At 42.2% G+C, this 18,881-nt stretch overlaps 2 protein-coding genes across 15 annotated transcripts in view; one reads left to right on the top strand and one right to left on the bottom strand.

Annotated features, from left to right (window-relative positions):
- WASHC5 (WASH complex subunit 5) overlaps positions 1-6,369 on the bottom strand; it is a 71,016-nt gene extending 64,647 nt beyond the window's left edge. For 4 of the 14 annotated variants that reach the window (XM_078851423.1, XM_073330151.2, XM_073330152.2 and 1 more), the window contains exons 1-3: positions 6,092-6,353; positions 3,372-3,674; positions 735-880 (exon numbers count right to left, since the gene is read on the bottom strand). In XM_078851423.1, coding sequence (XP_078707549.1) covers positions 735-880; positions 3,372-3,557 — 332 coding nt within the window. In that variant the 5' untranslated portion in view covers positions 3,558-3,674; positions 6,092-6,353. Of the gene's footprint in view, positions 1-734; positions 881-3,371; positions 3,675-6,091 lie in introns of all 14 variants that reach the window. The other 10 variants (XM_078851424.1, XM_073330154.2, XM_073330155.2 and 7 more) reach the window with 7 other exon arrangements.
- The window catches only part of NSMCE2 (NSE2 SUMO ligase component of SMC5/6 complex), a 187,717-nt gene continuing 174,891 nt past the window's right edge, over positions 6,056-18,881 (top strand). The window contains 3 exon segments of the mRNA XM_073330157.2: positions 6,056-6,136; positions 6,138-6,411; positions 9,464-9,610. Coding sequence (XP_073186258.2) covers positions 6,056-6,136; positions 6,138-6,411; positions 9,464-9,610 — 502 coding nt within the window.

The following is an 18,881-nucleotide window of genomic DNA, read 5'->3' as shown; positions in this document are numbered from 1 at the left end:
TCAGAGCTTCATCACTGGAGTCTAGAGGGCATTGACAGTTTGACAGGAGGCCCAGAAGTCACCTCACAAATATCAGTTACTGTAAATTTCCCTAATATAGCTCCATTCCATTTTGCAAGGGGAAAGTTGGAAGTGGAATGGTTTCATCTTAATTTTTAAGAGGGATATATCTATCTAAAAAAGGTTTTCTAGTACTCGTCCATCACCACAGTAGCTGAGCACCTTCCACATAAAATCAATAGCTAGAGCAAAGTCCCCACTGGATTTTATGGAGTCTCTGGCAATTCTACATGATTTCATGAGCCTTTTAAAACAGTAACCCTGGGGTAAGGTAGTTACTCTGAAACAAATAATTTAGGAAAGCAGTGCCATTGGAGGTCAGAGATAGAGAGGTACAAGCTAAAAATTTTTATCTTAATTCTCATACTCTTTTGCAACACCAAAAAGTTGATTTTATAATAATAGATCTCCCTTCATCCACAGATGTCAAAAACATTTTACAAAGATGGGCAAGTATCATCATTTCCAGTTTACTCATAAGGAAAGGAAGACACAGGTGAAGTAACTTGCCCAAGGTCCATCAACATGTTGGAGACAGTGACAGAAGCATAACACAGTGCTCATTACAGCAGGTCATGCTGTTAAGTAACACAGAAATATTTAGGCAGAGAAAAAAAAAAATTAAGATCATACAATTACTGGAGTCACTACACTAACAAATCTTACACACATACCTGTTTAAATCTACAATATATTTATGGACACTTTGAAATGCTAGATAAAATCTTGTCAAAATTTCTATGTTGTTTTCACGAAATTCTTCATCTAAATCCAGTAACTCAGGTTTGGCTTCCAACTTGCCTTCACAGATCTCAGGCCCCTAAGAAGAGGAAATTGATTTAAAAATTAGTAAAGAACATTGATCAGAATTATGACTGTTCGCTGTAGGAAAACAGTATGTGAATTAATTATGTATTGAGCAATTGCATCCACCTTAACTACCAAAAAATAGCATTGTCAAGGTGTGTTCAGCTAACTTTGATTTCACAATTAGCTCTTCCCCCAAAAGATATTTTGGACGTTTGTACTTATAAATCAATTGTATAATAAAAGGTTGATGGATTTTACATGTTATTAGGAATTCTTATATGGAAGCTGCAAACATAGTAATTAACACTTTGGGTGAAATCATGGTCCTATTGAAGTCAGGAAGACTTTTGCCATTGGCTTCAGTGGAGCCACAATTCCACTCTTAATACTTTTGATCCTCCCATATTCAGGCTGGATTCTATGACCTTAAGTGCAAGATTCTGCAAACAGCAGCTCACATAATTAGTTTTTTCTAATGCATATTATCTCTTTGAAGGCAGCAGAACTATGGGTGTGTTGGCAGGCCCAGGCCTCATGTTATTCCTCAAAATAAACCTGTAGAGTAGGTACGCATTTTACAGATGGAAGGGAAGCTGCAAAGGGTGCTGCCACCTTGAACTTTATAAAATAAGTAACTTAAAAATATATTTGAAGTCTGACAGCTGCCTAGATCCTCATGGCAATTTTTGTGAGTTTTTAAAATATTTCTTTTTCTCTTGGTCCTGTGTGAAAGATCCACACATGCAGGACACAAGGACTGACTGACAATACAGGTAAAGCAGTGAAATTGACAGCATATATTACACAAAGTAAACAAACAATTTTTAATCTCAAATCTCTTTCAAATATAGTGATTTTAGATGTTACTTGTATACTATGGATTTTAGACAAAAAGCATGATTTCCAAATTGATGATGTGCCTTTAAATCTATTTGTGCCTCAGTCTCCCGTATGCACAGAGGAAAATGAGGTCATAAATGGGATTAGAATTTGAGCTCCCGATTCCCCATCCAATGCTCAGAGCTCACCACTCTTTCTATAAAATACCATTACGTGATCAGAGGTCTCTTACTGTACAATTCTCGGAAACAGAAAGGCAAATTAGTCACTGTGAGGATCCCTTCCCAAACTGTCCTGAAAAACAGCAAAGTGAAAGCACTTTCAGAAGTTAAACCCAGGAAGGGAAAAAAGGGATCCTCTCTGGCCACTGATCCTGCATATGCTTGTTAGTTCAGCACACGTGAACAGATCTAATGGAGAACGAACCACCACAGAATTGTTATTAAAAGGAAGTTATATAAAGATAGCTTTCAATGCAGCAGAAGATAGAGAACAGGGTTAAGGCAACCAGAAATGTATCAGGAATCTCATGATACTACTTGAAGGGAGACAGCCATTGTTGACATAATCAGAATTTGATCGTCCTGTTGAAAGTGAGATTTTAAGTATGAAACTGTCCTTCAGATAATTAAAAAGGCCTAATTCCACTTTTTCAGCTGGGACAACCCAACAACCTTTTAAAAAAGGGTGTATTTTGGGATTTCTTATTCAAGTGTGCATTTTATACCATCCCTTTTTTCTCCCCTTACATCCTCCTTCCAAATAATCCGATAGAGCCAATGGAATTAAAAATCAAATTCCTGTTGTCCAGACACAAGATCTAGACTATACTCTGTTTTTGACTCACAGGAATAAACAAGACAGGGGAAAAGGTGTGACATGAGGTTTTTGGATTTAGTTCACTCAAGCAATAAAGAGCTAAATGTGCAGGCATATCCAAATTGTAACCTCACTTCGGGTGAATTTATTGCCAATACCAAATTCAGCATAAAATATAATTTTATTAATTACTATCAAATGTAAGAGTTTAACACAATTAATTACTCAAGAATGGCAGGTTTTAACACATGCATACGAACAGCTTAAAACACCCTAGAGCAGCGGTTCTCAAACTTCAGCAACCTGAGGACCACCACTTTGATTTAAAATTTTTCGCAGATCCGCAAACCCCGACTTACCTCCAGGTCCCGCCCACACTTCACTCCTTCCCCCAAGGCTCCAGCTCTTCCCACAACTACTCCACCCCTGCCCCTCCTCTTCCCCACTTCTTTCCCCAAGCATGCCCCATCCCTGCTCCTCCCCACGCCTCCTGCATGCCGGGGAACAGCTGTTTCTTGGCATGCAGGAGGCACTGTGAAGGAGGGGAAGGAGTTGATCAGTGGGGCCAGTGGCCCCAGACATGATTCCACCCCCTCCCCCAAGTGCGTCCCATCCCCGCTCCTCCTGCTCCCTCCTAGAGCCTCCTGCACGCCACTGAACAGCTGGTCCCTGGCATGCAAGAGGCGCTGGGAGAGAGGGGCAGAGTTGAGGTAGGAAGGGGTAGGAGTTGATCAGTGTGGGTCCACAGATGCCAGTTTGAGAAACGCTGCCTAGAGAAATAGTGCTCCAGTAAGAAAATGATGGTTCAAGAGAGAGATTTAACATGGCAGAGTAATATTTACCTTAAAGTAACTGAAATCAAATATGATATCCCCATACTTCTGTTGATCAGCCTTGTCTTTGAGCCTAAAAACACTAGGAATAAACTCAGACAGTCTCAAAAGTTCTGCAATGATGGCATTTCCACAAGAGACAATCCGAAGAATTGCCTGGCCACAGTGATTGTTTTCAGCTAGAAAATCAACCATCCTGAAGATGACTGTGACAGAGTAGTGATATTATTGCAGTCTGTTTTTGAGTTTCAATCTTCAAGTCATTTGGAGAAAGAAGTCTAACTGGAAAACTACATGCGCCATCTAAATTACCTGTAAAAACAAAAAATCCGCACATTCAGCACATTTTAAATGGCTCAATCTATAGATATTAAAGTAACTCTGGAAAAACTATAGTTATAGAACTCTATATACCCCAGCAACGGAGAGTAGATGGCAGATGAAAAATAAACACTGTAGTGTATCTTCCGCATATATACAGCACTTAGCTAAGACAACTCCAAGATCAGATGAGAAACTGTAGCACAATGACAGGTTTCAGAGTAACAGCCCTGTTAGTCTGTATTTGCAAAAAGAAAAGGAGTACTTGTGGCACCTTAGAGACTAACCAATTTATCTGAGCATAAGCTTTCGTGAGCTACAGCTCACTTCATCGGATGCATACTGTGGAAAGTACAGATCTTTTTATACACACAAACCATGAAAAAATGGGTGTTTACCACTACAAAAGGTTTTCTCTCCCCCCACCCCACTCTCCTGCTCGTAATAGCTTATCTAAAGTGATCACTCTCCTTACAATGTGTATGATAATCAAGTTGGGCCATTTCCAGCACAAATCCAGGTTTTCTCCCCCCCCCACAAACCCACTCTCCTGAGGGTAATAGCTTATCTAAGCACAATCTTTACCAAAAGATTTCTGGACAGCTGCTAAAAGGCAAAATGATCAAAGCAGATGACAGGCCAAGCAGCAGAAGCAAGATACGGACACAAGCTAGTACTTTATAAAATGAGTTAAGAATAGCACAGCCACCTTAGATCTATAAAACAACACAACCAAAAGTGCTACAGCAAAGTGGATAAACATTTAGATGAATGAGAGCTAACTGCAGCTCAGGGTCAATCATTTATTCATTGGTTTCAGAGTAACAGCCATGTTAGTCTGTATTCGCAAAAAGAAAAGGAGTACTTGTGGCACCTTAGAGACTAACCAATTTATTTGAGCATATTCATTGCTACACAGACACCTTTTCAACTGTGGTCGCACTTCTAGGTCATAGCGATCTCTCTCCAAGTCAGGAATCTTAATTGTATCCAGTTAAAAAGACCCCAAAAATTACAACTGTCCAATCACTTCCTTTTTCATATAGTTTCAGTCACTACAATCATATGTAAAGTATGAATAAGAAATCAAAATTAATTGACTGTTTGCAGCCTTGAGACAAACAATCTGTTTAATTTTTGCATGTCTCTCAGCTTGCACAAAGGAAATCAACAAAGTGAGTTTCACTTTTATTTGTGGTCACTTTCCCTAGGAGATATTTAGTGCAGCAATGTTAAAGGCAACTATTTTCATTTTTTAAAACATCTGTGGAAATGTTTGTATTGATTTTAGGTTTCATAAAAGCTTGTTTTAAAAAAATGTTGAGCTAAATCTAAGTTGACAGCTTCCCCTTTAAACCCACTCTGCCACAGCATACCTAATAAGAGCCCAATCTTTCTCCTGTTTAAGTACACAGCCCTGGAATGAGTTTTACCTGGCTACAGAAGTTTGCCCATGCCATGCTTATTGCAGGATCAGGACCTAAATCAAGGACAGCAGGACTGGGCCTTAAATGATGCCTCACCCTACCCTCCAAAAATGCAGTTCATCAGTCTAACGTGGTTTTTTTATTTTAAATGAATGTCAAATTAAAATATTTCAAACTCAAGAAGACAGTTGGTGGTCCAAAATAAGTAACTTGCAGAGTGGTTAAGTCTTACTTACAGGGACAGAGATAGGCCCTCATTTTGGACTAATATTAAAGGCTCCGTTTAGCAGTCAATGACTTTTGTACAGTATGTTTCAAGGAGATACTGAAGAACTCACTGGCTTTCATCCCACTCGTTACCTCCGGCTTGTGCAATGAAACAAACATCTCCCACCCTCACTGGCATTTACCAATTTCCCTTCACACCAAACCCACATGTCCCAGGCAGGGTTGCCAATTTCGCTTGGACATATTCCTGGCGGTTTTCATCACATGACAAGCGTCAGGGGGTAACCGCGCTAGTCTGTATCCACAAAAACAACAAATAAAATGCCACCAGAGTCCTTGCCATCACATGACATAATCTTTACTTCCTGGAGGCTCTGGACAATCCTGGGCGGTTGGCAACCCTACGAGTCCCAGGTACTCGCGCTCTAGCCTCCCCACCAGAGAAATGCCCCGAGTGCCTCCCAAACACAACCTACCCTCCTACCCAGGAAACAACACCCGCAAAATGACACCGTCACCCTCCCACCATCACAGCCGGCCCCCCACCCAGGGCGTTCCCCAGACACAGCCCCAGCACCCCCTCGCCCCAGCACCCCCCAGCGCCCCGGAATTAACCCTCAGCCAGCCACCCTCCGAAATCACAACACCCCCCGCTCCCCGGGGGTGCGGCAGAGCTCCTGCTTCCCCACCCCCACCCTAAATAGGAGCTCCCCAAGAATGCCCTGGGCCTGCCAAGGCCCCCCCCGCACTTACTGTGCCAGCCGGGCTCCCTCCTCGCCCAGAAAGGCGCTGGGCTTCCCCCCGGGCCAGGCCGCTCGCAGGCGATTTCTGGAGGCCCGGACGCCGCAGGCTGGAAGGCCTCGGTGCAGCGGCCCGCCCAGCCGACGCCAGCGGCCCTGGGTCATGTGCCCGGGCGCCGGCTGATGAGTCGGTTCCTGCTCGGTGCCCGCCTGCGCCGTGGAGCGTCAGCGCCTCCCGTGGCGGCGGCGGCGGCGGTTCCTATAGGGACGGAGGGGAGCGCGGCCTGCTGCCGGCGGAGCCGCCTCAGGCCGGGCCTGAGCCCCCGGCACCAGGTAGCGGGGCTGATGCCTTGCGGGCGCCCCGCCCGGGCAGGGATTGGCGGGAGGCTCCCCGGTGGGGAGGGAGAAGCTGCCAGCAACGGGCGAGAGGCTGATGGGCCTCCCCTCAAGCACTCCGCTTTAGCTGGGTGGATGGAGTGTGTGTGCGCGCGTGATGTTACCCAGTGAGGTTAGTCTCAGTGTGGATGCTCCCAAACCTGGTGCATATGTCGCCCCTGAGGCGTTTGCAGCTCCCTCTGGCCTGGGGCAGCCTCGTGGTGGCCCTACTGCCACCTCTGTGCCTGCCAGCGGGATGCTGTGGTGTGGCCCCAAGATGTGAAGTGAAGGCCGAGATAGCACCGCTCTTTGCTTGGCATGTTTCACCTGGAAACCCACCCCAGGGTGGTGGGGGGATCAGCACTAGGACAATAACTGACAGGCAACCTCTGGCCCGGACAAAGGGGAGCACTGAGTGTCTGCGAGGGTGGCCTTGGGAGTATCAGGGATACTTGGCATTTTTCATCCGTAGATCTCAAAGTGTGTTGCAAAGGTCTTTTTTTTTTTTATCCCTGTTTTAAAGATGGGGAAACTGAGTCATGGGGCAGCTGGGTACTGACACATTCTGCAGAATCTAAATGTTCATGTAAAATAAAAAAGAAGTTTCTAGCCATAAGGTGCTAAAATGGGTTTATGGAAAATAGATCCTCTCAAACTAACTTGATATCTTTTTTTTGATGGGTTTATAAATTTGGTTGATAAAGGTAATAGTGCTGATGTAATATACTTAGACTTTTGTATGGCATTGGACTTGGCACCATACAACATTTTTGTTAAAAAACTAGAAGCATATAAAATTAACATAGCAAATATTAAATGGATTAAAATCTGGCTAACTGATAGGTCTCAAAATGTAACTGTAGCTGCGGAATTGTCATCAAGCAGTTATGTTTCCAGTGCAGTCTCCCTGGGAGTGGTTCTTGGCTCTGTGCTATTTAACATTTTTATCTATGACATGGAAGAAAACCTAAAATCATCACTGATAAAGTTTACAGTCGATTTTGGTCAATTTCATGGTCATAGGATTTAAAAAATTGTAAATTTCATGATTTCAGCTATTTAAATCTGAAATTTCACAGTGTTGTAATTGTAGAGGGCCTGACCCAAAATGGAGTTGTGCGGGGAGGGGAAGGGTCACATGGTTATTGTAAGGGGGTTGCAGTACTGCTACCCTTACTTCTGCACTGCTGCTGGGCCCTTACTTCTGTGCTGCTGCTGGCAGGGTGCTGCCTTCAGAGCTGGGCGCCTGGTAATAGCCGCTGCTCTCTGGTTGTCCAGCTCTGAAGGCAGCACCGAAATAAGGGTGGTAATACCGTGACACCCCTAAAATAACCTTGTGACCCCCCCCCGCAACTCTCTTTTGGGTCAAGACCCCCAATTTGAGAAACGCTGGTCTCCCCTGTGAAATCTGTATGGTGTAGGGTAAAAGCACAAGAGCTGGGCCCTCAGTCAGCAGCCCCACCCTCTGGCCGCCCAGCTCTGAAGTCAACAGTGTGGAAGTAAAGGTGGCATGGTATGGTATTGCTACCCTTACTTCTTTGCCGCTGTTGGCCGGGCGCTGCCTTCAGAGCTGTGCGCCTGGTAATAGCCGTCGCTCTCTGGTTGTCCAGTTCTGAAGGCAGCACCGAAATAAGGGTGGTAATACCGTGACACCCCTAAAATAACCTTGCAACCCCCCCACAACTCTCTTTTGGGTCAAGATCCCCAATTTGAGAAACGCTGGTCTCCCCTGTGAAATCCTTATAGTGTAGGGTAAAAGCACAAAAAAAGACCTAATTTCACAGGGGGAGATCTCAGATTTCATGGTCTGTGATGTGTTTTTCATGGCCGTGAATTTGGTAGGGCCCTACAGATGACACACAAATTGGGGAACCATTAGAAAAGGGATAGATAATAAGTAAGGATATGATTCTGTCATGGAGGTCACAGGTTCCGTAACTTTAGTGGACCTCCGAGACTTCTTTGGCATCAGCCCAGCTGCAGCGGGAGGGCTGAAGCAGCTCTCAGCCACTCCTGCCCTCCTGATGGGGCTTGGAATGTTCAGTTCCCCTCCCCTATGAACAGGTTATTGGCTTCCGTGAATTTTTGCTTATTGCCTGTGATCTGTCTGTGACTTTGATGAAAAATTTCTGTGACAAAATCTTAACCTTAATAATAAGACAAAAATATATTAATGCCTCTATATAAATCCATGATATACGCACATCTTGAATACTGCATGCAGGTCTAGTTGCCCCATCTCAAAAAAGATATATTAGAATTGGAAAAGGTACAAAAAAGGACAATAAAAATGATTAGGGGTATGGAACAGTTTCCGTACGAGGAGAGATTAAAAAGACTGGAACTTTTCAGGTTGGAAAACAGACAATTAACTTATAGACGAGCAGTGGTGCGTAACTGTAGGAGCAAGCAATCCCATTACAGGTGGGAAAAGTCCCTTAGGAGCTGGTTTGGCAGCCAATGTACCAACAGAGGGAAGGCAGCGAATCAGTGAGAGAGCTAGGCTGCTGGTGGTAGAGCTGCAGCGTTACTTTTGTGACCTTTTTGGTAATAGAGACACATCACTCTTTTCCAGTGTAGGAATTGGGTAATTTTACGAGTGAATGCATTCTTGGGACAGAGTCCTGTCCTTTGTTTGATGGTCTCTAAATAAGTGACAATTGTTAGTCTGTTTCTTCTGAGGGCTGCCTGTTTGTCAGAACAGCCCTTATAATCAGTGGGCATTTTACCTTTAGTGAAACAGTGTGCACGAGAATATGAAAGCCACAAGCCACTTTCTGCAGTATAATGCTGTTCTGCATTGCACCATAGATGTTTGGTGTATCTGGGGTGAAATCTTGGCTCCAGTGGAGTCAATGACAAAGCTTCCATTGACTTCAGTGGGGCCAGGATTTCACCCCTGCTCTTCAACATGTGATTAGAGCTGTTGGGACTTTAAGTTGTATATTTGTACTTCTGTTTCTTTTTCCAAACGCTTTATCTCTAAAACCCCTTTTCTGTTATTTCCAAGGGAATTATTTCAAGATGCCTGGGGGTTCAGTGATTTCGTTCAATTGTGTGGATTCTTCTCTATCGTCTCTGAAAAACTGCCAGTCATACATAAACACTGGGATGGATATTGCTACGAATGTTGCTCTTGACCTTGTGGAAAATTGCAGTAAGTAATTGTTTAGAGTACATTATCTTGTTTATTATCACCTTTGAACGTTATAGGCGGTCCTAAGCATGCATATGTGGGCCTGGAAGCAATAAAAATCCAGCTTCTTTACAGAGAGTAGCAGCTTCTACTGTCCTGTCTACTTTAGGGAGTTATAATTTAAATCACTTCCCTGTCTTGAAAGATAAACCGAATGGAAATATAAATAGCAAGAAAACAATGCTCTAGTTCTTGTACCACAGAAGGCCAATTATATGTCAGTGTTCGCTATTCTGCAGCTTTGCAGAAGATTTAGCAGTGCAGAAAGTGGGGGGAGGGAGACCAATCCAAAAAATCCTAAACTGATTAAAAAATGACTCTGAGTTCGAATGTAGCTCCTTTGTATTTGTTCTGATATTTTCATAAGTGACTAGTGATTTTGGGTGCTCAACTTATAGCACATTTAAGAGTCCTTTCAACCAGCCACCATGTCAGAGACAGTGGACAGGATTCTTAGCTGTGTGTCATTCCCATTACATTGGCAGTGCAAAGGGAGCAAAAAGCTGGCTTAAACAGGCAGCTAGAGATTCCCCTTGCATACAGGAATCCATGGCTGGAGTAAAACTGGTATAACCCATCCTATATTCCTCTGCTTCTGGTGTCACCCCATCTCTACCCAACTTAGGGGGCATGCTGGGGTATGAGGGAAAGTGCTAGAGAATACGGCACTTCAGCAATCCCAGATGCTCAGAATGACCCCTAGTAGTCAGTGTTAGGGGGCTTATTCCTTCACCCACTTACTTCCCTGGTCCTTCTCACATGAACAGAGAGCAACAATACCTGAAGTCCAAAGGTGCAAACAATTTGATGGAGATTGGAGTGAACTTCCAGCAAGCATGATTCCAGTTTCCTTCCTTAGTGTCCCCCTTCCCAGCTCTGACACCACAGAGCCTTACCTGTGTCCCAGTTCCTATTCCTGCCCTTAGCTAAACATGATTCCAATTTCCCCATTCCCTGTTCCCATTTCCCCCACCCACACGCTTCCTGATTGACTGCAGACTATATAGTAAAACTTGAGTTCTGCTTCGCTATATCTTTACCAATCATTTTACTGAAATTTAACTAACCAATCCTGACATATTGTAACATGATTATTTAACCAATTATATCCCACCACCTTAATTAGTTTACACCCAGCAAAATTAATTATACAGCAGACAGAAACAATCACAGAACCAGACAGAGATTATACAGACAAACAGTAGGGAAATGGGGACTACAGTGATAGAACAACAAAGAAATGAGAATTTCACATCCCAGCTATGGATAAGTGAGTTCTTGCCAGACCGGATGCTATCAAACTAAGTTTCCTTTTCCATCTTCTAGGCACTTCCCTTTCTCTGGAGGCGATAGGCATTATCAGGACAGGATTGTATTCCTAACAGCCCAATAGCACCTTATTTGAATGTGACTAGGTTGGAATGTGAGGATGTGACCATTCGCTTCCCAGCTTATGGCTGCCTCTGCTGCTTAGCCAAAGGCCTTAGCCTAAGAACAGGGCCTCAGACTGTCACAGTAAGAGAAGGCCCTTACACTGGCAGACAGTGATTTTGATTCTTTCTTTTATACCTCTATAACTAGCTAAGTGATAAGAATACACCTAAAGTCTTAGAGTATAGGCCTTTACAGACAGGCCTGAATAGCTATATCCTAACAGTCAGTTATTGCCAGCACAAGTTAAAACAGCCCTGAGGTTGCACAATGTGAAATATGAATGGGAAAATGGGAAATGCCTGCCTAAGAAGGAGTACTGCAGAAAGGGATCTGGAGATCACAGTGGCCCACAAACTAAATATGAGTCAACAGTGTAACACTGTTGCAAAAAAAAGCGAACATCATTCTGGGATGTATTAGCAGGAGTGTTGTAAGCAAGACACAAGAAGTAATTCTTCCACTCTACTCTGTGCTGATTAGGCCTCAGCTGGAGTATTGTGTCCAGTTCTGGGTGCCACATTTCAGGAAAGATGTGGACAAATTGGAAAAAGTCCAGAGAAGAGCAACAAAAATGATTAAAGGCCTAGAAAACATGACCTATGAGGGAAGATTAAAAAACTTGGGTTTGTTTAGTCTGAAAAAGAGAAGACTGAGAAGGGACATAACAGTTTTCAAGTACATAAAAGGAGGAGGGAGAAGAATTGTTCTTCTTAACCTCTGAGGATAGGTTAAGAATCAGTGGGCTTAAATTGCAGCAAGGGAGGTTTAGGTTGGATATTAGGAAACACATCTTAAATGTCAGGGTGGTTAAGCACTGGAATAAATTGCTTAGGAAGGTTGTGGAATCTCCATCGTTGGACATTTTTAAGAGCAGGTTAGACAAAAACTTGTCAGGAATGGCCTAGATCAGGGATCCACAACCTTTGGTGCATGGCCCATCCGGGAAGCGGCATGGGCTGAGGGATGTGCTGGCTGCCGCTTCCCACAGCTCCCATTGGCCTGGAACGGTGAATCGTGGCCAGTGGGAGCTGTGATCGACCGAAACCTGCGGACGCTGCAGGTAAACAAAGCGTCCCGGCCCGCCAACGGATTTCCTTGACAGGCCACATGCCAAAGGTTACCAATTCCTGGTCTAGATAATACTTGGTCCTGCCATGAGTGCAGAGGACTGGACTAGATTGTTGTACCAATAAAATAAAAACCAGCAGGATCTTATTAAAGGGAAAAAGGCAAAATACCACATTTATTGTGAATACAGAAAGAATCATAGTAAGCAGTTAGTTATAGCTATAACATTCCATTCAATCTCATATTTATTCACACATTCATTCATACAAACACACACACACACACATACACACCCACACACACAGGTTCTGCAAGGTTGTTATCTTAGTTACCAGCCTTAGAGTTGCTCATGCCAAGCCACTGGCCAGGTGGCCTGGACATGAGGAGGGAGCAGGGCCTTGTCAGATGCTCATCTGATGCTCCTGGAAGTTGGTTTGCAGAATCAGACCCCAAAGTTCTCACTTTTTAGAGTCTATTTTTATAGGAATTTCTTCCTATGCCAGTCTATGGGAATTGCTTCATCATGCTCTTGCTGAATCAATCAGCAGATAGCACATTCCTGACGGCTCCAAGATGTTATCTTGTTCTTTGGTTCTCCCATCCTTGAGGCTGTTGGGTGGATTCCAGTCTGCCCTCCGGGGGGTCCTCTGGTTATTTCCACTTGACGCCTTCTTCAGCCGATGGACACTGGATTCTTAGGCTGGCACCTCCCTGATCATTCAGTTATTATCCACACCAAGCATCCATCCACATACATCCTCTATCTCTATTTTAATCACAATTGTTAATACAACAAAAGAGTGGGGAGTCTCTGGGTGCTGTTTCTGTTGTTAGAGTATTGCTTTGAGTCTCTCTCTCTGTGAATTGCTTTGAGAACAGACTCTGTCTTAGAATGTACTAACACAATTAGCAGCTTGCAAGTTTCACACACAGAGGGAGAGAAACAGTACCAAAAACCAAGAGACCTCTTAATTAGTAATACCCTGGAATTGAAACTATGGGGAATCAAACTCATTTGTGATTTTTAATACAGAATTTCTTTAATATGATCCAACATGATGACCTCTCGAGGTCCCTTCCAGTCCTACGATTCTGTGATTATGAATTATATGTAACACTCTGGACTAGAACTCAGGAGTTCTATTCCTGGCTCTGCCACTGGCCTGGTGGGTGATCTTGGGCAAGTCATGTCAATTCTGTATGCTGCAGCTTCCTCACCTGTGACATGGGGCTAATGACACTGACCTCCTTTGTAAAATGCTTTGACATCTACAGATGAAAAGTCCTGTATAAGAGCAAGGTATTATTATTATTAACACTGATCTATCACACAAGGCCATTTACATGATGAAAATATAACATGGTTACTGTTAATTTAGCTTATGGTACACCTGTGCAAGTATTTTCTGTGCATTTCATTCCTGACTTGGGGTCATTTTCTGCAGACTTGAATGTAATGGTAAGATGTTCAGTTGCATTAATATTTCACTTAAAGATTGTGGAATGGTTTGCTGGGCTTAAGATCACTCTGAAAGGTTCAGAGAAAGATGTGGGACGTGGTGAAGGGCAGAGTTAAATTTCCAAGTGTATTGTTAAGGGAAGTGTGCTTCCCCTATGTTGGATCAGAATAGGGCACGTTCCAATGAACAAAGGATCTTGAAAGACAGCTTTTTTTCCTTTTTCGATTGACATCTACAAAAATATAAAATGAACAAGTGTGTAGTCGAGCTCCCCTTGGCTACAGTATCAAAAAGTCAAATTGAGGAAGAAAAAAAGAAAATTAATTTCCAATGGAACAGTACTACTGTGAAGTACTATTTCTAGGAGAGTAATATATGCCCTTAGAGCTCCTACTTTATGCTCTCAGAACTCGGTGTGATTATGGAAGTCAGCATGTTCAGTAGTGCGTCGATTCTTTGCTGAAATTGCAGCTTGGGTAGGCTTTAAATTTTATGCACCTGTCATAAATATAAAGGGAAGGGTGAACACCTTTAAATCCCTCCTGGCCAGAGGAAAAACCCTTTCACCTGTAAAGGGTTAAGAAGCTAGGATAACCTTGCTGGCACCTGATCAAAATGACCAATGAGGAGACAAGATAATTTAAAAGCTGGAGGGGGTGGGGGAGAAACAAAAGGTTCTCTCTGTCTGTGTGTTGTTTTTGCTGGGACCAGAGCAGGTCAGAACTCCTGTAAAGGGCTAATAAGCAATCTAGTTAGATATGCGTTAGATTCTGTTTTGTTTAAATGGCTGATAAAATAAGTTGTGCTGAAAGGAATGTATATTCCTGTTTTTGTGTCTTTTTGAAACTTAAGATTTTGCCTAGAGGGATTCTCTATGTTTTGAATCTGATTACCCTGTAAGGTATTTACCATTCTGATTTTATAGAGGTGATTCTTTTACTTTTTTTTCCAGTTAAAATTCTTCTTTTAAGAACCTGATTGCTTTTTCATTGTTCTTAAGATCCAAGGGTTTGGGTCTGTGTTCATTTATGCAAATTGGTGAGGATTTTTATCAAGCCTTCCCCAGGAAAGGGGGTGTAGGGTTTGGGAGGATTTTGAGCGGGGGGAAGACGTTTCCAAGCGGGCTCTTTCCCTGTTATATATTTGTTAGACGCTTGGTGGTGGCAGCAATAAAGTCCAGGGGCAAAAGGTAAAATAGTTTGTACCTTGGGAAGTTTTAATCTAAGCTGGTAAAAATAAGCTTAGGAGGTTTTTCATGCAGGTACCCACATCTGTACCCTAGAGTTCAGAGTGGGGAAAGAACCTTGACAGCACCTCAGAGAAGTAACAATTGTAATAAACTATTCTGGATCTTGTTTGGACAAGGAATTGGGCTATTCTTTTTAGCCAGCATTGTTTCATGCATAAAAGGGATGTGTTATTCAAACAGTCTTTTTGTCAGAGCTGAGTTGGTTTAATAAGTTTTATTTCCTATATTGAAAAAATAGTTTCAGTCCCCTCTGATTCTTCCCAACCAAGCAGAAGTGTGTGTGTGTGTGTGTGTGTGTGGTTTTATTAGAACATCTTGTTTTGATGTTGACATCAGTTTAGGTTTTTTGCACATATGTACCAAAGGCCAAGTACTATCCTGAAATACATGAGAGTAAGCTGTGTCAGTTTTTTTCAACAGGGCATTGCATTGCGTATTGTGCTTGAGTGCAGAATTTGATATATAAAGGGTGTTTGGTGCTGAAGGCTGCTGACAACTTTCAGGAATAAAATGCTTTTAAGGGCCTGACTCTGCAAATACTTACCATCAGGCACACTGTTTATACTATATGCAGTACTGTTCTTCGAACCTGGAACTAAAACAGTAACATACTAACTTCTAATTTTACAGCAATAAGTGTATTATAACTAGTTTAAGACATTAATGCTAGGGATGTACCGGGCATATTTTCTACAGAAATATGACTGTTACTTTGATGAGTTCATGCTGTGTGGTTTTTTTTTTTTCGTTTTTTTAAAGATGATAAAGCAGTGATTTGCAAAAGAACATGAGAACAAGCATATGTTTCCAAGTCCAGAGTGCATTAGTAATCTTTAAAGTGTAAATTGTCTTTGATGAATCTAAAATGCTTTTATCCTATGCCGGTCTTGAGCATTTCTTCCTTCCCCCAACCAAGTAGTGTCAATTACTGCAGATTAACATTCTGAACTATTTCTTTTTTACATTTGTTAGTTGCATTTGCAGTGTTCTCCCTCCTTTCCCCGCGGAATGTGTTGGAAACCAGACAGCTTTGTTCCTTTTTCTATTTTCCTTTTTTTTTTCTTTTTTCTTTTCTCATGAGTGGAAGTTGTGAAACAGATGTCAATGTTCAAATGGAGTAAAAAACAACCACCATAACTTGCGAGGGGGAAGGCGTGGGCAAGGTGTAAGCAATATTATTACAAAACAAAATGGAAAGAAACCAGCTCCTCCCCATGCCTCTGTGATGGCCCTCACCTCTGACCTGCCATAGCTTTTTGGGAAAAATCCATACCCAACCTGGGAAAAGCTCTTTATTCTTCATATGGGAGCTGTGGTATCCACACTGCATGAAGTGGAGTTAGCAGCTATATAAATAGATAGTAGTGACCTTATGTTGAATGAAATGGGAGTGTAGCTATTTGTTGAATCGAAAAAGCTGCTGATGGGAAAAGGTGCCAGACTAGGGAGTATGAACTGACAGGATATTCAACAGATTGTACTAATCTTAATAGTCCTTTGTTTTTGACTGTCTTCAGAGGACCTCAAGCACTTCACAAGTATTAGTTAGCCTCACAACTCCCTGTGAGGTAGATAAGAGAGGTAGGAATTACTTATTCCACCACTGAAATGAAGCCACTCTTTGGGTGCATCATGACAGTTGCTTAACAACACACAATAACTACACAACAATTTAAGACAGAAAAAGTAAAGTACCATGTCCGATTGGAACAATAGAAGACATCCTATATAGGAAGAGTGCAGTTACCTGAGTTTGGAATTTCAGACAGGACAGTAGGGTTAATGTGCTTACTTTTATAATAGGAGCCCCTGTTTCTTTCATGACCATGAGCAGTCAGAGCTTTGGTTTGATGTCTCATCTGAAGGATGGCACAAGAGCAATACAGAGCTGTCTAATCCCATATTGTGATTGCCACCAGCTGAATTGAAATTGCTACTTCCCCATAGCACCTACATTTCCTTCAGGGTATCTCTCATCCAAATACGGACCGAGCCCATCTCTGCTTAGCTTGTGAGATATAACAGGTTCATGAGACAAGATAACATGGCTGCTGGTCGGCACAAATATCGGGTTAAGCTGCAATAGTTTACTTTATTCCCTTTGAGGCCCTTTGCAAAATCTGTCTTTAAGATTCTTCAGTACAGTCTCTGTAATAACAAACACTTAGCTCTGTTCAGAATTAACTGGGGTGGGGCTGTAACTTTACAAGGACACATGCTTGAGGGTTTTAGGCTAGACATTTCAAGTTCTTGTAACCTCTTTGCACATGTAAGTTCCATACCAAAGTTTTATCCATCTTTTACTCTCCGCTAAGTCTTTCACAAGTTGAAGTAGCCTGATTGGTCATAGGATTCCAGTGGGGGTGTTTTCCATTGTTAGATAGACTTTTTTTATATCTCTTACAATATATAACTTTATTGAAATTTAAGCACAGTTCACACTGTACTATACATTGGAATGCGCAGTCTGGGAAAGAGATAGGAGCAGTTCCTTTGAAGCTGTGGTGATATATACCTGCTGATAATCTGGCCCCATATGTAGGGAAGGATGATCTTGTGTACAGGAAAAGTGTGATTTAGAAGATCTGTTTCTGTATAACCTTTGGAAAGTTCACTTTACTTTTCTGTGATTCAGTTACCCTATCTGCAGAATAGAATAATATTTCAACTTCTTCAAATGTGTATTGTGAGCAGAGTCTTCCCCAGGAACTGAAATTAGAGGGGGTGTTCAAATTTGACAGGGGAAGGTTGAAAAATGACTGAACTGGCAACACTGCAATGATGTAACTAGTTGACACTGCATGTAACTGGGGCAGGGCTGGTGGAGGAGTTCAGGAGGGTGTACATGGGAAATCCCTGATTGTGAGGAGTAAGACCTTAATCCTGCAAAGACACCTGCTTCACTTGACCGGTTCTGTTGAGCTAAGTGGAACTAGGAACTACGCACAGTTTAAAGTTAAGCAGGTGCATAGGTCTTCGTAGGTTTGAGCCTAATTTTTTAACGTTTGTGAATTACTTTGGGAATCCCAGTGGAAGATACTACAGAAGTACAAAGTATTATTATTTATTGTGTTGTAGTAAAGAGATCTGCTTACACCCAGTAATCAGAAGCAAAAGAACAACAGTATCTAAACAACATATAAAATCTTCATGAGTCATTCAAGAATTTAAACATTCAGGATTACACATTTTGTATCTTTTTTTTTCTCCTTGGTGCATCTGAGCATTACTTTGCTTTCCTAACTACTGCTGCACTCTGGGAGCTCCTCATCAAGCTATGTGAATGAGGACTCCTAAGGCTGTTTCCTCTGAGAAGCCCACAGTTTGAGTCCATCTGATACATTAGATGCTTAGACTGTTTTGGCAATGAGCATTACATCAGTCATGTAAAATTTCATTAGCCATTCTGCTGCTCAGTCCCCCAGTGCATTTAAATCCATCTGAACTTTCTTTCAATCCTACATAAATGTTTACTGAAAGAAACAAATCACTATTATTAATTATTCAGGACATTTATTGCAATTTATGAATTTATGTGGCATCTAGCATGCAGCACTAAGCCTGGTTAGAGCTACTCTAATATGAGTAAAGAATAATATTAAAGCACTAATTTTGCAAACCTTCTGCTTATGTGAATAGTACCATTGACTTCAGTGAAGCTGCTGTTGTGATTAAAGATTACTCGCGTGTGTGAGCGTTGGCAGATTTGGTGTCATAGCACTGGCAATGTCCTTGATGTTGTTAAAGAGACAAAATAGACAGTCCCTGTCAGCTAGTTCAGACAACATATTTAGACTTGTAAAAACAAGTTTCTATCAAACGAATATTAAAGGGACACATTATTTTGAAATCTAGTGTGTGTGTGTGTGTGAGAGAGAGTTAAAAGTAGTGTCAAGCTCTACACCCACCCCTGATCCTCCTGGCAATTTTTATTGTTCAAAAGTCACATTTTCCTTTCTTTTGTTTTTTAATGTTTTTTGCTCTTCTGTTGCTGTATAAAAGACCCACACAAACACAATGG

This window comes from Lepidochelys kempii, chromosome 2 (genome assembly GCF_965140285.1).
Source record: "Lepidochelys kempii isolate rLepKem1 chromosome 2, rLepKem1.hap1, whole genome shotgun sequence".
Classification (NCBI taxonomy): domain Eukaryota; kingdom Metazoa; phylum Chordata; order Testudines; family Cheloniidae; genus Lepidochelys; species Lepidochelys kempii.
The sequence above is the reverse complement of the archived record's forward strand: the minus strand, read 5'-3'. Positions and strand labels throughout refer to the sequence as shown.